Source organism: Artemia sp. Qi Xiang Cuo, chromosome 7 (genome assembly GCF_049724085.1).
Source record: "Artemia sp. Qi Xiang Cuo chromosome 7, ASM4972408v1, whole genome shotgun sequence".
NCBI classification, from domain to species: domain Eukaryota; kingdom Metazoa; phylum Arthropoda; class Branchiopoda; order Anostraca; family Artemiidae; genus Artemia; species Artemia sp. Qi Xiang Cuo.
In genome coordinates, this window is record NC_142800.1 from 78,498,806 (window position 1) to 78,515,102 (window position 16,297).

Here is a 16,297-nt window from a genome sequence, read left to right on the forward strand (position 1 = left end):
TATATTTTCTAAGTTAGGATTTTCCAATTTGCGCCCCATGACGACCTTGACTCTGCAGGTAATTGCAAGGGGACTTTCTCGCGGGGTCGTTGTCGGGAATTTGATTCGGGTGTGGACGAAAATTCATCTTTGGAAAAGGTTTTGTTAATCGTGACATAATCACAAAGGACACAGTATTGTCTAAGTTAAAAAATTCAAGATGCGGGTATGTATCACGCGAGATTCTTATTTTGCATTTTTCTTATTCTTTCATTTATTGGTTTATTGCAGTTTAATTACTAGTTTTTTTTTTTTTTTTTTTTTTTTTTTTTTTTTTTTTTAGAATGTGTAGCCTAAACAAGTTCGCTTATGGGGTTGATATTGCTTTTTTTTCCAAATAAAACCCTTATTTACTTTTTTCTAAAAATAGTCCCGCAATTTTCTTAGTACATTGTTTCTCCCCAAAAATAAAATTTCACTCCCTCAAACTTTCAGTGATTCCACTGTATAATTCATGTTTTTATTTTTTTCTTAAATCTTGCAAAAAAGCCATTGTGTACAGTTTTGTTGGTCTGCTTGCTAAATGTTATTGTAACTTGGATAATTAAAGATTGTCTATAAAGTGTTTAGCAAGGAAATAAGAAAAGGAATTTAATATGGAGAAATAAACGTATGTAAGGAAAGTTTTTTTTTTTTTTTACTCACAAAGTGATTATATTTTATTGATTAAATCAAAATAAAAGTTAACAGACACATTCTTAAATAAATTCCACAAATAAATTTTTTCTTCTGTAGATCAGGGTTGGGAGGATCATATTTTGTTTCCTGCAATGATGCTTCCTGGTCTTTGAAAAAGAAATAGCCAACATGTCTATGTTTCTATATAAAAAAATGATCGTTTTCTTTTTCTGTTCATTTGAGTGTTCTCTCGTACTTTTTTGTGCCGGGTTGACCTACCAAATCTGTAATACCCATTTTTTTCTCTCCTTCAGTGGTGTAATTGAGCTTACAAATTCCTCTATATTCTCTCTTCTACAACATTTATCTTTTTTTTTGTTATTGTTAGTGTAGAGTTTTGTTGCTCTCTGCCTGCTAAACAATATACCAACTTAGTGTAAATCAAAATTATCAATGAAGTATTTAGTTAGTAGATAATAAATGTTCAGAGATCGATAGTAAGTATCATTTCTTACAAAATCAAAACATAATGAGGATGTATTTCATGAATACTGGTTAATTTCTATTGAAGTTGGGTAGTCAAATTTTTTTTTATTTTCTAGTTACAAGCATGAGTAAGTTTGAAAAGAAAATCTGTCGTGGGGAGGTTCGTGGGTAATATGTGATCTTGTGTAAAAACAAATTTATTTATTTGTTATTGCTCCATATATTTTCATATACTGATTACAGTTTATCAGAACTTCTGGTTGAATGCTTGAACTAAAATATTATCATCTTGACATTCAATCTGAAATTGAAATTAATTTTTTCACAATTGAATTTTTAATCGTCGAAATTTTTAAGGCTTCGATGATTTTTAGAACTTTGAGTCAAACGAATTTACTTTTCGTATTTAGCCTTAATTCTTCTTCAGATACTAGCCAAATTCACCAGAAAACAAATTTTTATCAGTAAAAACGGAAAAATATGACCCGAAGCAATTCCACCTGAGGCTGTTCAAGTGTTGAAAATTTGGCCATAGTAAGATTGAAGCTGCATTGTAAAATTGAAGCTACAATTTTAAATATTTGAAGGCTGTTTGTGGGTTAGTTTTATAATTCATCCCGGATTTTCTCACTGAAATTCCGTCATGTCTTCCAACATTTTTTTTGAATTTTCAACCAAAATTTAACAGTCAAGAGTGGAAATACTGAGTACAGGACTGAAACCTGCATCCTCTTCATGAAAGTGAGAGCTCAAAGTGATCCTAAAAGGGCCCAATACCTTGGATCCAAGGACTCAAAACGTTGATAATCTCTCAAGAGAGACGAAAAAATGGGTATTACAGGTTTACTAGGTTCACCTAGTATAAAAAATGTAAAAAAAAACAAAATTAATATGAAAAGAAAAAAGAGAAATTTTTATAAATAATCATGTTGGCTATTCCAATTTAAAAAAAAAAAAAAAAAAAAAAAAAAAAAAACAGGAAATATTGCTGCAAGAAACAAAATGACGGATCAAAGTGAGAGCAATAACGAAATATTGCTGCAAGAAACGAAATGTATTTCTCCTATAACCTTATTCACATAAGAGAAAAGATGTGAAAGCTAAAGTGAAATATAAAAGTAACATGACTCTTTTACCAGCGAATAACGAATAAATAGCGATGGTGTAGTATGTATAACCGCGATATGTCAAATTGCAAAAATGAAAACTCACACTTGCGCGTCCAACTTCGGTGGAAAAATACAGTAAAACAAACCAGTTAATATTTTATTGTAACAGGATACAATAATCTTTTACAAGCAAAAAAAAAAAATAATAATAATTGGCAGAATACCGAAGCTCAGTTTGCAAGGGCAATAACAAAGAAAATAGAATTAGAAACATAATAATAAATAGAATTAAATATAAACGAATGAATTTTTAAATTACTTTAAGAAAAAAGAATTAGAAGTACACCTTTGCGACGAAATTGGGATTTTGTCGCTATCCCGGGTGAAGGTCATATCTGACATTTTAAAACTTTTAAGATAATTGCCAAAAAACCGTTTGCTTAGTTGTTCTCACAGGGGGGCAGTAGGGCGATGTATGTTCTATCTCACTTTGATCCGTTGTTCTGCTGATCTTCCCTTTTATTCCAGCTAAAATTTGGGCTCATTGAATGGTAAATTCCTGCGTATTTCCGAAATTCCACTGTAAATTCCAGTGTATTTCAATTTATCCCTACGAGCGGTAAAGCTACATAACAAAGTGGAGAACTTTCGTAGTTGCTTAAACCTGTTGTAATTATCACGGTCTTTATACCTGCCTAATTAATATAACCCCCCACAAGATTTGTTCTAAGAATTTCCCTCTAAGAATACTATTGCCTAAAAATGCACATTTTTGTCACACCCCTGTGCCCTGGGGAAAATTCTTTGAGGCAATATGCTCCACTCTCTACTAGCAATGTTAATAAGCCTGAAAAGGACAAGCTTTTGAAAGGCAATGAGTGAATGAAACACTTGCAACTACCCTCTAGCTGTGTTTGTTGTATTCAAAAATGATTTCAGTAAAGCACTAATAAATCTAGGGCAAAGAGCGGGGTTTGGATATAAAGGACAGCCCCTGCCATAGACAAGACTTTAAGATTTTATCAGGAAGGTCCTTGGGTGTTTCCACTGTTTACTTGGAATACAGCACTTGTAGTGTCATTAATTGTGATTTTTATTGATCTTTCGTGCGATCTAATCATCTATCCCTGATATCCCAATCAATAATCCTACGCAGCAGTATTTCAAAATCAACCATGTTGAAGGTATTTCTAAAATTGATAAAAATTGTTAACGAAACCTATCCACTTTAAAATGCATTATTGATATTTTCAACCAAATGATGCATTGCTTAATGGGCTAACGTATCCATAGGGCCTGGGGCTTAACGTATTATTATCAAGTCGCTCATGTACAACTCTCTTGAAGATTTTTGAAAATAACAGCAGGATTGATGTTGGTCTGTAACTAGTCATTTCTTTTGCATTCCCGCCCTTATGCAGTAATATAACTCTTGCCTGCTTTAGAATATCTGGAAATTGGTCTTTCTCGATTGAAAGCTTAATAAAAAATATAATGCACGTTTATAAATAGTATGCTACAGCTTTGAAAGCTGTAAGATTGAAGCCATTCATCCTGGAAGAGATCGACTTAATAACTTTGTCAAAGCACCAGCATTTTGCATGGCTTAATAACCAGGCCCTCATTCATCAATGAAGCCTTCACTATCATCCACATCACTAGACTAGAGCAATATCATTTTTAATAACAGTCCCAATATTTGAAAAATATTTACTTAACTCATCAGCAATGTGATTAGGTTCAGCCACTCGCCTCCCATCAGTGAAAATTTTATCACATTTACAATTTTTGTGTTCACCCTTCAATATGTCGTTAATAATTTTTCTGACAAGATGTTACCATATCATTTTACCATATTACCAGATTACCAATCATATCACCAGGGTTTTCATTAAACTTTTCAGAATAATAATTTCGGGCAGAGGATCTACGAAGAGAATTCACCGTATTCCTCGCTCGCTTGAACTTTTCCAGGCTTTCTTGCGTTTTAGATTCTAAATGCAAACGATAAAGCTTGTTTTTTTCTTCAGTACTTTCTGTTATTGCCGTATTAACCCATGGTTTTCTAGGCCCCTTTTTCTTTTTCTTCGCAATTTTTATTGGGCAATAAGAGTCTGAAACTGGTGAAAAACTATTTCAAATTTGTCAAAAGTGACCAAAGCTCTCTGAGTGAACTCAAAAAAGTGACAAAAAAGTGAAAAAAGTGACTCTTTCCTTTTCTTCTAAAAGTTCATCTTGTAATAACAACTAATGAAGCCTTGTGCAATCTTTTCAAAATTTCCGGCCTAAAATACTTCATTTTCATTTGTTCTTGACTTTCAGACTTCTTTTATTCAAAGATTTAACAGAACAAGTTATACAGGGATGAACAGATCCTAGTACAACCACAACATCGCAAGATGACTTTAGTACAATTAAACTTCCAGGTAGGTGACTGGATATTAAAAGTCAGCATATAACTTGTGTTTGATACATCTATTTCTAGGAGTGAGACGTTTTGAAGGAGCTAGGGCATGGAGTCCACGAATACAAAGTAAAACTGTTAAAATATATCGCAAGTATTTGAAAATGCAACTTTATATTCCTTATGTTCTCTTTGGGGGAAGAGGAGTGGGGCTACGGGTCTAAAGGTGAATATCGTATTTAAACTGATGTATTTAGCTATTTGTTTTTTCCAGTTTAATTTGACGTCATTGAATTCAAGCTCATGTCGCTTGGACATGAATAGACTTGATTTGATCAACCAGTTGGAAATCAAACGACGAGCAAAAAATCCTCTGGAGGAGAAAATGCTTCTTGATGAATTAAAGGACATAGTATCAAAAAGGTAGAGTTTCTAAGTACTAACCTATAAGCAAACTCTTTTTAGAAATAATATAAACAAATCTATTTGGCAATGTATAAATAATTGGAGGTATTTATTTAGCCTTGTGCCATCTCATAAGGAGACATGTTAAGAAAACAATTCTTACTTTAAAATATGTATAATGATCCTAGTTCTTATATTATCCAATGAGAGAACCTTTATCATCAAGTTTTTCCTCTAAAAATCCTTCTTTTTCCAGCTTAAGAGAAAAGTTTCCTAAAATCACACTAAAAGTACCACGTTGCTTAAGTCTTTTTAAATTGCCCCTATAAATTGCCACCTAATAAGTTGTTTTATAGGGAGCGCTCATGTTGGTCTTTTTAAAACTTTTTTTTTAAAGAGCAGTGGCGATGGGCCAAAATCAAAATTTTAACGCTTAAGACCGGCATGAATGCTTTCTATAAAACAACTTATAAGGTGGAAATTTAAAGCGGCAATTTAAAAAGACTTAAGCATTGAATTTTCAACGAGGTGATATTTGGAAACATTCTCTCTTTTGAGGATTTTCAGAGGAAAGACTTGATGATAAAGGTTCTTCCGTTAGATAATATAAGAACTAAGATCATTATACATATTTTAAAGCAGGAATTGTTGTCTTGACATATCTCCTTATGAGATGACACAAGGCTAAATAAATACCTAATTGGATTATATATAAATTGTACTGTATATCAGTTAAAACCAATTCTAATGATTCAATTAATTTTGGAAAGTTAGAAGGGTTACTCTTGTGAAAGCTGAGAATAGGCATATAGGAAAGGTTTGGGAAGCCAGTTTTTAACTTTTATAGTTTTTAACTTAACAGAGACCTACTTAGAGACCTACTTAACTTAGAGAGACTAGTCATTTCTTTTGTATTCCCGCCTTATGTAGTGATATAACTCTTGCCTGCTTTAGAATATCTGGAAATTGGCCTTTCTCTATTGAAAGCTTCATAAAAAATAAAATGCACGGTTGTAAATAGCATGCTACAGTTTTGAAAGCTGTAAGATTGAAGCCATCCATCCTGGAAGATATCGACTTAATTGTCTTAATAACTTTGTCAAGCACCAGCATTTGACACGGCTTAATAACCAGGCAAAATGAAGCCTTCACTATCATCCACTTCACTAGACTGAGTAATTCAAAGGCGTTAAATAACAGTTTTGTTAAAGCAGCATTTATATCCCACCACTTATAACAAAATACGCTCAATCTTTTGCTTTAATTCGCTTTCCTACGTCGTATATGTCTCTCTAAACCTTTTTTTGTCTCAAGCTTCTGAACGACTGTTGAACGGTGGATATTGGATTATCACTGGTGAAATGTAGAAATGTTTGGAAACTTGAGGAGCCAGCTTTCTTTTTTTTTTTTTTTTTCAAACATCTGAATGTTGAGTGATCACTGGTGAAATGATAAATTCTTTTGAAAGCTGAGGAGGCGTTTTGTTTGTCTTGATCCTCTGAACGATTGTTGACCAATGAATATTGATCGGTAACCAATAAATATTGAACGATCACTGGTGAAATGTAGATTTTGTTGGAAAGCTGGGGAGCCATCTTTTTTTTTGCATCAAGCCTTTTGACCGATTGTTGAACAATCACTATTGATGATTGATGGTGAAGTTTAAAATTCGTTGGAAAGCTGGGGAGCCATCTTTTTTTTTGCCTCAAGCTTCTGAAGGATCGCTGAATGACGAATATTGAGCAATCACTGATGAAATGTGGAATTCGTTGGAAAGCTGGGGAGCCATATTTTTTTGCCTCAACCTTCTGAAAGATTGCTGAATGATGAATATTGAGTGATCACTGATGAAATGTGGAATTCGTTGGAAAGCTCAGGAGCTTTTTTTTTGTCTCAAGCTTTTGAACAATTGCTGAACAGTCACTATTGATGATTGATGGTGAAGTGTAAAATTCTTTGGAAAGCTGAGGAGCCAGATGTTTTTGTCTCAAGCTTCAGAACGGTCACTGAACGATGAATATTAATCGATCGCCGGTGAAATATGGAATTCGTTGAAAAGCTGGGGAGCCATTTTTTTGCCTTCAGCTTCTGAACTATTGCTGAACGATCAATATTGGCAATTGCTGGTGGAGTGTAGAATTCTACAGAAAGCTGAAGAGCCAGCTTTTTTCGGCTCAAGCTTGTGAACGATCTCTGAAGGATGAATATTGAATGATCGCTGGTGAAATGTCCAATACTTTGGAAAGCTGAGGAGCCAACTTTTTGCTCAAGCATCTGAATTGTCATTGACAGGTGAATGTTGAACGGTCGCTGGTGAAATTTCAAATCCTTTGGGAAGCTGGGGAGCCACTCTTTTTTTCATCTCAAGATTCTGAGCGACGAATCTTATATGACACCACTTATATGATTACCACTCTTTTTTTATCTCAAGATTCTGAGTGACGAATCTTATATGGTCACAGGTAAAGTCTGAAATTCTTTGCAAAACGAGGGAGCAATTTTTTTTGTCTCAAGCTCCTGAACGATCACTGGACGATAAAAATTGAGCGACTGCTGGTGCAATGTGGAATTCTTGGAAAATCTAAGGAACCAGCCTTTTGTTGCATCTTTAGTATGAATCTTACACGGTCACTGGTGAAATCACGAATCTTTTGGAAAGCGAAGGAGCCAGCTTTTGTTTTGTCTGGAACGTAAAAATGATTAATCTTATAGAGCGTTTTTTTTTTTTTTTTTTTTTTTTTTTTTTTTTTTTTTTTTTTTTTTGTCTTAAGGTTCTTAACGATGAATCTTCTACGATCAGTGGTGAAATCTAAAATTTTTTGGAAAGCTGAGGTGCCGTCCTCCTTTTTACTTTCCCCTTTTTTTATATGAAGCTTCTCAAAGATTTAATCTTGTACCATCACTGGTAAAAATGAGGAATTCTTTGGAATTGGTCCAAAGAATTTGGACCGTTAAGTTTCAGTATTTGGTCTGTTAAATTTAAAGTATTAATGAAAATCTCAATCAATCAAGATGTTGTAACAAACTGCAAGTACCAAAACTCTGAAACTAAACATAATATTTATGACAATATGTAGATGTGATAGTTTGATTATTTTGGAGAATTCAAATGTAAACAGCGAAGTAAGTTTAAAACCCTCCTGCAAAAGAAAATATGAATAGATTCAGAAAAGAATGAAAACGCTCCGGAATAGGGGAGGGGCCTCGATGAAAATTATGCCATTAAATTCAATATCTTCCATGAAATTCTAAACCGGAGGTTTCAAGCACAGAAGATAGGAAATCATTACATTTCCGAGTAATAATTGTTCATGGATGGGTGTTTTTTTGTTTATTTCCTCTCTTCCCCGGGGGGGGTTTTGTCCAATCAGTGATCGAAGAATACTAAGATAGGGCTCATATGAACAGAAGTTCAAAGATCTAGCGATGTTTTTCAACGTGGGCCAAATAATAACGAACAAAAATCTGAGATAGCATGTATGTTAAGAATTAACAAAAGGCTATATACATAATTGTTGCTCAGGGAAGCGCTAATTTCTTTCATTTCGTGTCGCAAAACAAAATTTGTGGCCTCAACAGTACCCAAATCATATTGCAAATTTTTCTGAGTTATCTAATCGGTTTGGAACCACTGAAAAGCTCCACATAGAGCAATTTAGTTTCTGAGGTTATTCTCCCACTTATTGACAAATTCGTTTCCAAATATGTATACAGTCCACCCAAAATGAGCTGTTACCAATTAAAACATATATGCAGTGTTACTAACGGTGATAGTTGCACATCAACGATTGGAGAAGGGGGTGGTAGCGGATCTTTTTATTGGGGGAGGGAATGCCCGTGGCCTGAAAAGCTCATTTTTCGGGGCTATATACCCCAGTGTTTCGTGAAAGATTCTTCATATTAATAGGGAGAGGGGCTTTATCCTCATATCGCTTTAAGTGGAAGTATATAGTTGGGGCTAAAAGTTTAAATTTAATGCTACGGTTAGCTCGCCTCTTTTCGTAGGAAGAGTTTTTGTATGAAAAAAAGGTGCTATATTGACAAAAATTACACTATGAATTTATCATCTTAGTTCCCTGGAGTGGAGGTCTCAAGCTATTAATTACGAAGACAGGAAGTTCTGTATTCTTCAAACAGCTCGTGGTGACGAACTGTAACTAAAGAGCGGCCCGGCAATAGTAATTGAAACTTTATTAACCTTGTTTTTCTCACAGTTTTGGTAGAGGTATTATTTGAACAGGAATGGAAAACTCATGAACTCTTTTTAAGAGCCAAAAGTGATTGTAGGGCTACTAGGCCTCCTACCGCCACATTTTTCGTTTGATGGGCCATCGTGACCAAACTTTGCGTCGTATTAAAATACCAAAGTAGCTATTCTTAGAAAGGTTGAAATGTTAAAAAGATGCATCTTAAAAGCGAACTTAATTATTGCAACCTCGGGGCAAGGGCCTAAAGTTATGAAAAATCGCTGATTTTACATATAGGAGGAGTAAAAAGCAATTCAAAAAAAAGGGTAACCTCTCTTTGTATTGTTGAACTCTAGATCTTTCTGATATTTTGGTCAAGAATTTTAGGTTCCTCAAAATGTTTTATGGGAAACGACCCTAGTTTTGTCAAATGACTAATTTCAAATGAATCATGAAGTTTATCAGTGAATTGCATTGAAAGGTGAGGATATTATACCTTGTTGAATTTTCATCATATAAAAATTGTATCTCAATCAATTTAGCTCCAAGGACCTTCTCTATTTTATGCGAATGAATAAGTTATGCAAATGCTATAGGCCCAAGGGTTAATTGATAAAATTTAGGAGAAAGGTGGGCACATGGTAATACCTTGATTTAAAAATTGAAAGCAGATATTATGACGTGCATGACTGAAAGACTTTACGCTCTCCTAATCCATTCACCCCCCCCCCCCGACCTCTCCCTGTCCCCCAAAGAAAAAAATATACGATCAAGAGTGGCTCGGAAATAGACAGTATAACACTGGAAAAGAGCTCGTTCAAAAGAAAATCTCAATTTCTTGAGCTTTGTTTTATGCGTTGGAGGTGACGGGAGGTAACCAAATTAAAAGATACGGAAATTACCCTGCATGTGAAAGAGAATGCCTTACCCCTAGACCCCACAATTCTTTACACTGAAATTTGACTTTTATTCCCTAGTATTCCAAAGAATAGTGCTATAACGCAAAAATGTGATAATTAGTCAATATCTTATTCGCTTTCCTCGAGAATGCAACGGCTTATTTATCTGCATTCCAAATAGAATGTGTTTATTCACTATATGGCTTTAAGCTAATATGAGTATAACCATGGGCGCCCATATGGGGGGGCAGGGGGGGGCTCTTGCCCCTCTGGCTGAATGATGCTGCCTTATTTTTATATTTTTGTTCTGAGATTTCTATTATATAGCATTAAAAGTAGCAATTAGACGAAGTTTGCCCCCCCCCCCTGGAATTCAGCTTATGGGCGCCCATGAGTATAACAATATTGTAAAAAATTAAGTAATGTAAGGAGCCACAAAAACTTCAACAACATTAATGCAAAGTAGCTAGTACTTTTTCAAAACCAACGCGATAAGATATAATGAAAAGATTAAGCGACAAAATCAACGCTTCAAGTAAGAAATATAATAACAAGTAACTCAATATAGTAACAAAGTAATAAAGTAATAGTAACAAAAGTAGCAAAATAAAATAGCAAAGTAACTCAACTAAGTAACAAAAGTAAATAAAGCAACAAAGTAACTCAACTAAGTAACAAAGTAATAAAGTAAATTTTGAAGCAAATAAATGTAAGAGATAAAATGTTTAGAGCTCAAATAATTAACCCGACACAAGAAAATAAGCAATTATATAAAATTTATCGAAATAGGTTGAATACAATTTTAAGAAATGAAAAAAAGAAATATTTTGAGAAAAAGTTTAAAAAGGTCGAAGGATGCCCTAAGAAAACCTGGGGACTAATAAAAGAAGTGATTGGATTAAAAATAAATAGTGTACCTGATGAATTAGTTAGTGTAATGGGAAAGACTTTGAATTCTGAAAAGGACATATTCAATGAATTTCAGAGTTATTTCTCGAATATTGGTCTGAATTTAGCTATGTCAGTTGTACCCGATAGTGGTCATCCAAAGTTCGAGTCCTTACTGAGGGACCCGATTGATGTATCTCATCCCCTTAGACTTCTAACAGTTGATGAAATTAAAAAAATTATTTATGGGTTGCGTAGTAATTCATCTGGTAGCGATCATATTACTCTAAAAACAATTAAATGTATTTTTCCTGTTATAGCTGAAGTTTTATGTGGGTTAATTAATGAGTGTTTTCGTCAAGGAAAATTCCCAGACTGTTTTAAAGATGCCCGTATAACCCCATTTCATAAGGGTGGTATTCAAAACGACCCAGGAAACTATAGACCGATATCTGTTTTACCCATCATTTCCCATGTTTTAGAGAAATGTTTTAGTATTAGAATGATGAGTTTTTTGGAGGATCATAAGTTACTGGTAGAGACACAGTTTCCGTAGAAAAAGGACAACGGAACAGGCGATGATTTATTTGACAACTATTATTTATGAGGTATTAGAAAAAGGTTTTAAAATAGGTGCTATATTTTTAGATCTGATGAAAGCTTTCGACACTGTGGATCATGAACTTCTACTTAAGAAGTGTGAGATGTATGGTTTGAGGGGTAAATCATTAAATTTTTTAAGAAGTTTTTTAAGTAATCGTTATCAGTATGTCCAACTAAATGATTCTTCTTCCGAAAAAAAGCGTATTGAAGTAGGTGTTCCGCAAGGATCAGTTCTCGGTCCTATATTATTCTTGATATTTATTAATGATTTACCAAATTGTCTGAATAATTTTTGCTATAGAATAAATGAACGGTAAACCCGACTAATGAACAGTTTCACTTTTTGTTGATGACACAACAGCCATTAGCACAGCTAAGACAGCGGAGCTGCTGCAGGTTTCCATGAAGGAATCAGTTAATAGAATTATAGCATGGCTGAGGGTAAATAAACTAAGGATCAAAATGGCTAAGTCTAACTTTATTATTTTCTCGCGATCACCAAACTTCTACCCATGGATCAAGAAATTAGATATGTCCAATAGCGTTATAAAACAGACTGTGTCTTTTAAAAACCTTGGGATGGTAATAGATGAAACTCTATCTTTTATGCAACATGTAACTTTAACTAGCACAGTTTTGGCATCAAATCTAATTATAATGAAGAAACTCCATCAATGTTTTTCCTAATCTGTCCTTCGCCACCTTTATTTTTCTTGAATACACCTGTATATACCTTATTGTTGGAATATTTGGCTCTCTACTTTTTCTTCTATCCTAAAACCAATAAGAGTTCTACAAAATCATGCTGTAAGAATTTTAGCCGGTATATCTCCACGTATGTCTGTTCGAGAAATTTACCCAACTTTAAAAATTTTGCCGGCTGCAGGCCTTAGTGAGTTCTATGTATTGTGGTTTATTTTTGGACTGCAGCAGGATGTTCAGCCTCGTTGTTTTGGTGATTTATGGTCCATTAGGTCTACTGTTCATTCTCATAATACACGGGGTAGCGCGGACTTCTGTGTACCTAGAGGTATATCTTCCCGTTCATGTTTTTCTGTTTTTTATAGAGGTACGCGGAAATGGAATAGTTTGAATAGTGATATTAAGACTATTGGTGACCCCGATATTTTTAGAAAAATCATTAAGGAACTGCTTTCTGCTGAATACGAGTTTTGATTGATTTATTGTTTGTGGGGGTTTTGTTGATATGATGTTCCCAGAGGAAGTATAATATATGATATTATTTTGTATTTATTGTTTAGTGTGATGGTATTAGTGGTATTGGTGGCCAAGTGTTCTTTGTTTTAAGGATCTTGTTTTCTCTACCTCCCCCACAGACAAGCTTTGCCTTTTAGGGGAGGAAGTAATAATTTTTTGTTGATACATTTTTTTTTTTAATAAATCTTTCTTTCTTTCTTTAAAAGTAATAGTAACAAAGTAACAAATCAAATAACAAAGTAAATCAACTATGTAATAAAGTAATAGTAATATCGTTCTGTTGCCGATTTGAAATTCTCTTGTATTAGATAGTTGCTGGTACTCCGTCTCGATAGTTTTATACAGTTTCTTAGTTGACTTTATAGGGAGGAAGAATTTGATGTTGAAAGTTGAACTGTAGAAGGTCCTTGATTAATCTACGTCGTCTTATTTCAAAAGATGGATTTAGACTGTCTTCATAGGTCGTAAAGGAAAAACATAAATAATTTTTGGAGTATTTTTTAAATATTTTAAATTTTGAATGTCTTATCAAAAATTACTAACTAGCATATGCAAGTGAAGGTAAAAATAATAACAACAAATTGTACTTAAACTAGTCACTAGAATACCAAATCTTTTAAGTTTGAGAAGGATTTTAGTTAGAAACTAGCAGATTTAAGCATTTTAGGAACGTGTAAATTAAACTTGGGGGTCGTTGTCAAACCAAACACTTCAGGCCTTTGCAGGGGTCTTTGGTACTTAGCACCAAGTCAGTGTACTTAGTCATATGTGTTTGTGGGGAAATTGACTCGTGGGGATTTTAACTGTTAAAAGTAACCTTCACTTATCAAGGTTTTATTTCAATGTATTTACACTACAATTCTCGTTTATAATATCTGATAAGGCATTTGGTAAGTGCAATCCGGCCATGTTTTCTCAGTCTAAAATTATTTTCAGTTTAGCACTAATTAAACTTTTTTTTTGGAAAGACGGGGAGTGGGAGGGGGGGGGGGTAATGTCGCAAGCAGAAGCCACTAAACACAGAGCCACAAGTAGGTACGTTAATACCTCATAAGCTTTGGTTCGCGGTATTTTCAACCTGTATATTGAAGCTTAGACTGAGGCTATATTAGATCATATGGGGATTTAATATTGGTTATAATATTGTTACTATAGGTCTGGGTTAAGGTATATTATGTATGTGTTATATGTTATATGTTATGTATGTACATGGTACTATAAGTATGTTTTTTTAGGCTACTTGATGACAAGATAGATAAAAGAGTACTATCAGACGAATATGTTCGACGGGTCCTTCACTGGGCTAGCTCCGAATCCCGAATTGTTACGTTGAAAGACTTGGCTTGCAGTGATTTTAGCTATTTATGGGAACCACCAACTGAAACAAGTTTCAACAGTCTTCATGGATTCAACATAAAAGGTATAATTTATTTTTTATTTTTTCTATTTCAGCTAGAGATGTTGCTTATGTTTTTAGTTAGAAAAAAATGAGAAGGTTGCAGAAAATGACTCTTATTACCCCATTCGAATGGAAAATATCCCCACATTTTGACACATTATACGAAGTTTTCAATATTAGAGGTGGACCTGTTGCCTTTTTTTGGTGGGATGGCCTTGACCCCCTGTCGGGGCAAACTGTCTTAGAAAGTTAGGAAAATAATGCTAAAGAAGCAAATAGGAATAGAAAATTCAGTTATGTTACACAAGTCTCATTCAATCTATTTCAAATGTATACTTATTCAACCTGCTTTATAAACAACTCAGATTTTAATCTAGAATTACTTTTGCTTGGACTAAACTTGTTTGAAAGCTAAGACACTCTGTATACAGTTCAGAAAGTAAATCCCACATGTGAGGATCCTCGATGCCATTTTCTGTTCGAGAATCGTGATGATGAACGTTATTCCTCTCATAAGGCTTAAAGCGAACTGGAAAGGAAAGCTGACACTTCTATACTGATCTTATAGACTCCTTGTTCCCTATTCCATAAAAATGTATAATTTCAATATGTTTATATAATATTAGTATAGATATATATCCCAATCTATTCAGTGCCCCCTTCTTCACACCATCCCAGGAAGTTTCCATTTTCCCATAAATATTTCCTTACGAGATCCTCTCACCCAATCCGAGGATTACCTGCTTTTTGTTTTTTACTAGACGCTAAACGGTTGGCTGAAAAGGATATTCTTTGGCAATCTGTCCTCTATCATCCAGAGAGCATGCCTTAGTCATCTCAACCATTTTCTCATTATAGCCGTAGAAAGCGGGATTGAACCGCACTTTTCGTACAACATACTTACTTACTTTACTTTTACTTTCGGCGGGAACCAGACGATGAACTGTCCTGCCCGGCACCAAAGGATCTTGGGATGACTTCCGACGACCACTTGGACCTGTCGGCTGCAGCTTCTCCGGCGATCTTCAGCCAGTCTTTGTCCCATCTCCGACTGTGTCTCCTGAATCCTCCCCACGGTTCCAGGTCCTACTTGAATTTTTGCCACAGGTTCTTCTTTTGTCCTCCTGGTTTACGTTTCCAGGAGGGGGCTGGTTCGCACACAAGGCCGTCTCGACATATCGTGCCTTCGGGACGGCGCAATGTGTGGCCGAGGAGCTTCAGGTGACGTCTTTTAATGATAAGTGATAGCTCTTCTGATTGTCCACAGCGACTCCTTACTTCACTATTGGAAATCCTGTCCAATCTCTTAATGCGGAGGATGTAACGAAAGCAGCGGTGGTCGAACACGTCCAAAGTTCTCTCATCTTCAGTCTTAATCGGCCATGTCTTGCAAGCATACAGTAGTACTGCTCGAACAGTTGCACCATAGATTCTGACTTTTGTTTTGGTTTAGATCTCCCGTCTGGTCCATAATGCTTTTTTCAGACTAGTAAAGACTCCCCTGGCTTTTGTTATGCGGGCAGAGATATCACTTTCAGCTCCGCCATCTGGTGTTATGATAGAGCCAAGATACTTGAATTCCTCAACTCTTTCTATTGGCTCACCGTCGAGGATAACTTGGCAAGGAGCAGGTTGGTTGAGAGCCAATACTTTATGCTTTGTGCCGCTGATGGCCAGTCCGATGCGCTTTGAGACCTCATAGGTATCGTCGATCATGCCTTGTAAGCTGTCGGCGGTAGTTCCCAGCTCAGCAACGTCGTCTGCGAAGTCCAGATCTGTCAGGGGCTGGAGGAAACCAGCTATTTGTCCGAAGACTATTCCGCTGTGGTTTCTCATTGCATTATACATGATCCAGTCTATCGCGTAGTTGAATAATATAGGCGAAAGGGGGCATCCCTGGTTTACCCCAAACTCCACTGGAAACTTAGGGGTGTCATTGCCAGAAACACGGACGCAAGTCTCAGTGTCCTTATACGCACTTCCGAGTATCTCAATGATATCCTGTGGCGCACCGTCTTCAGCCATAATTCTCCATAGCTCCT

The 16,297-nt window shown here is 35.2% G+C and overlaps 1 protein-coding gene across 1 annotated transcript in view; it reads left to right on the forward strand.

Moving 5' to 3' along the window:
- GluRS-m (putative glutamate--tRNA ligase, mitochondrial) overlaps nucleotides 1-16,297 on the forward strand; it is a 62,330-nt gene that overhangs the window by 30,839 nt on the left and 15,194 nt on the right. The window contains exons 6-7 of the mRNA XM_089091728.1: nucleotides 4,931-5,079; nucleotides 14,092-14,276. Of these exons, the coding sequence (XP_088947854.1) occupies nucleotides 4,931-5,079; nucleotides 14,092-14,276 (334 nt within the window). The remainder of the gene's footprint in view (nucleotides 1-4,930; nucleotides 5,080-14,091; nucleotides 14,277-16,297) is intronic.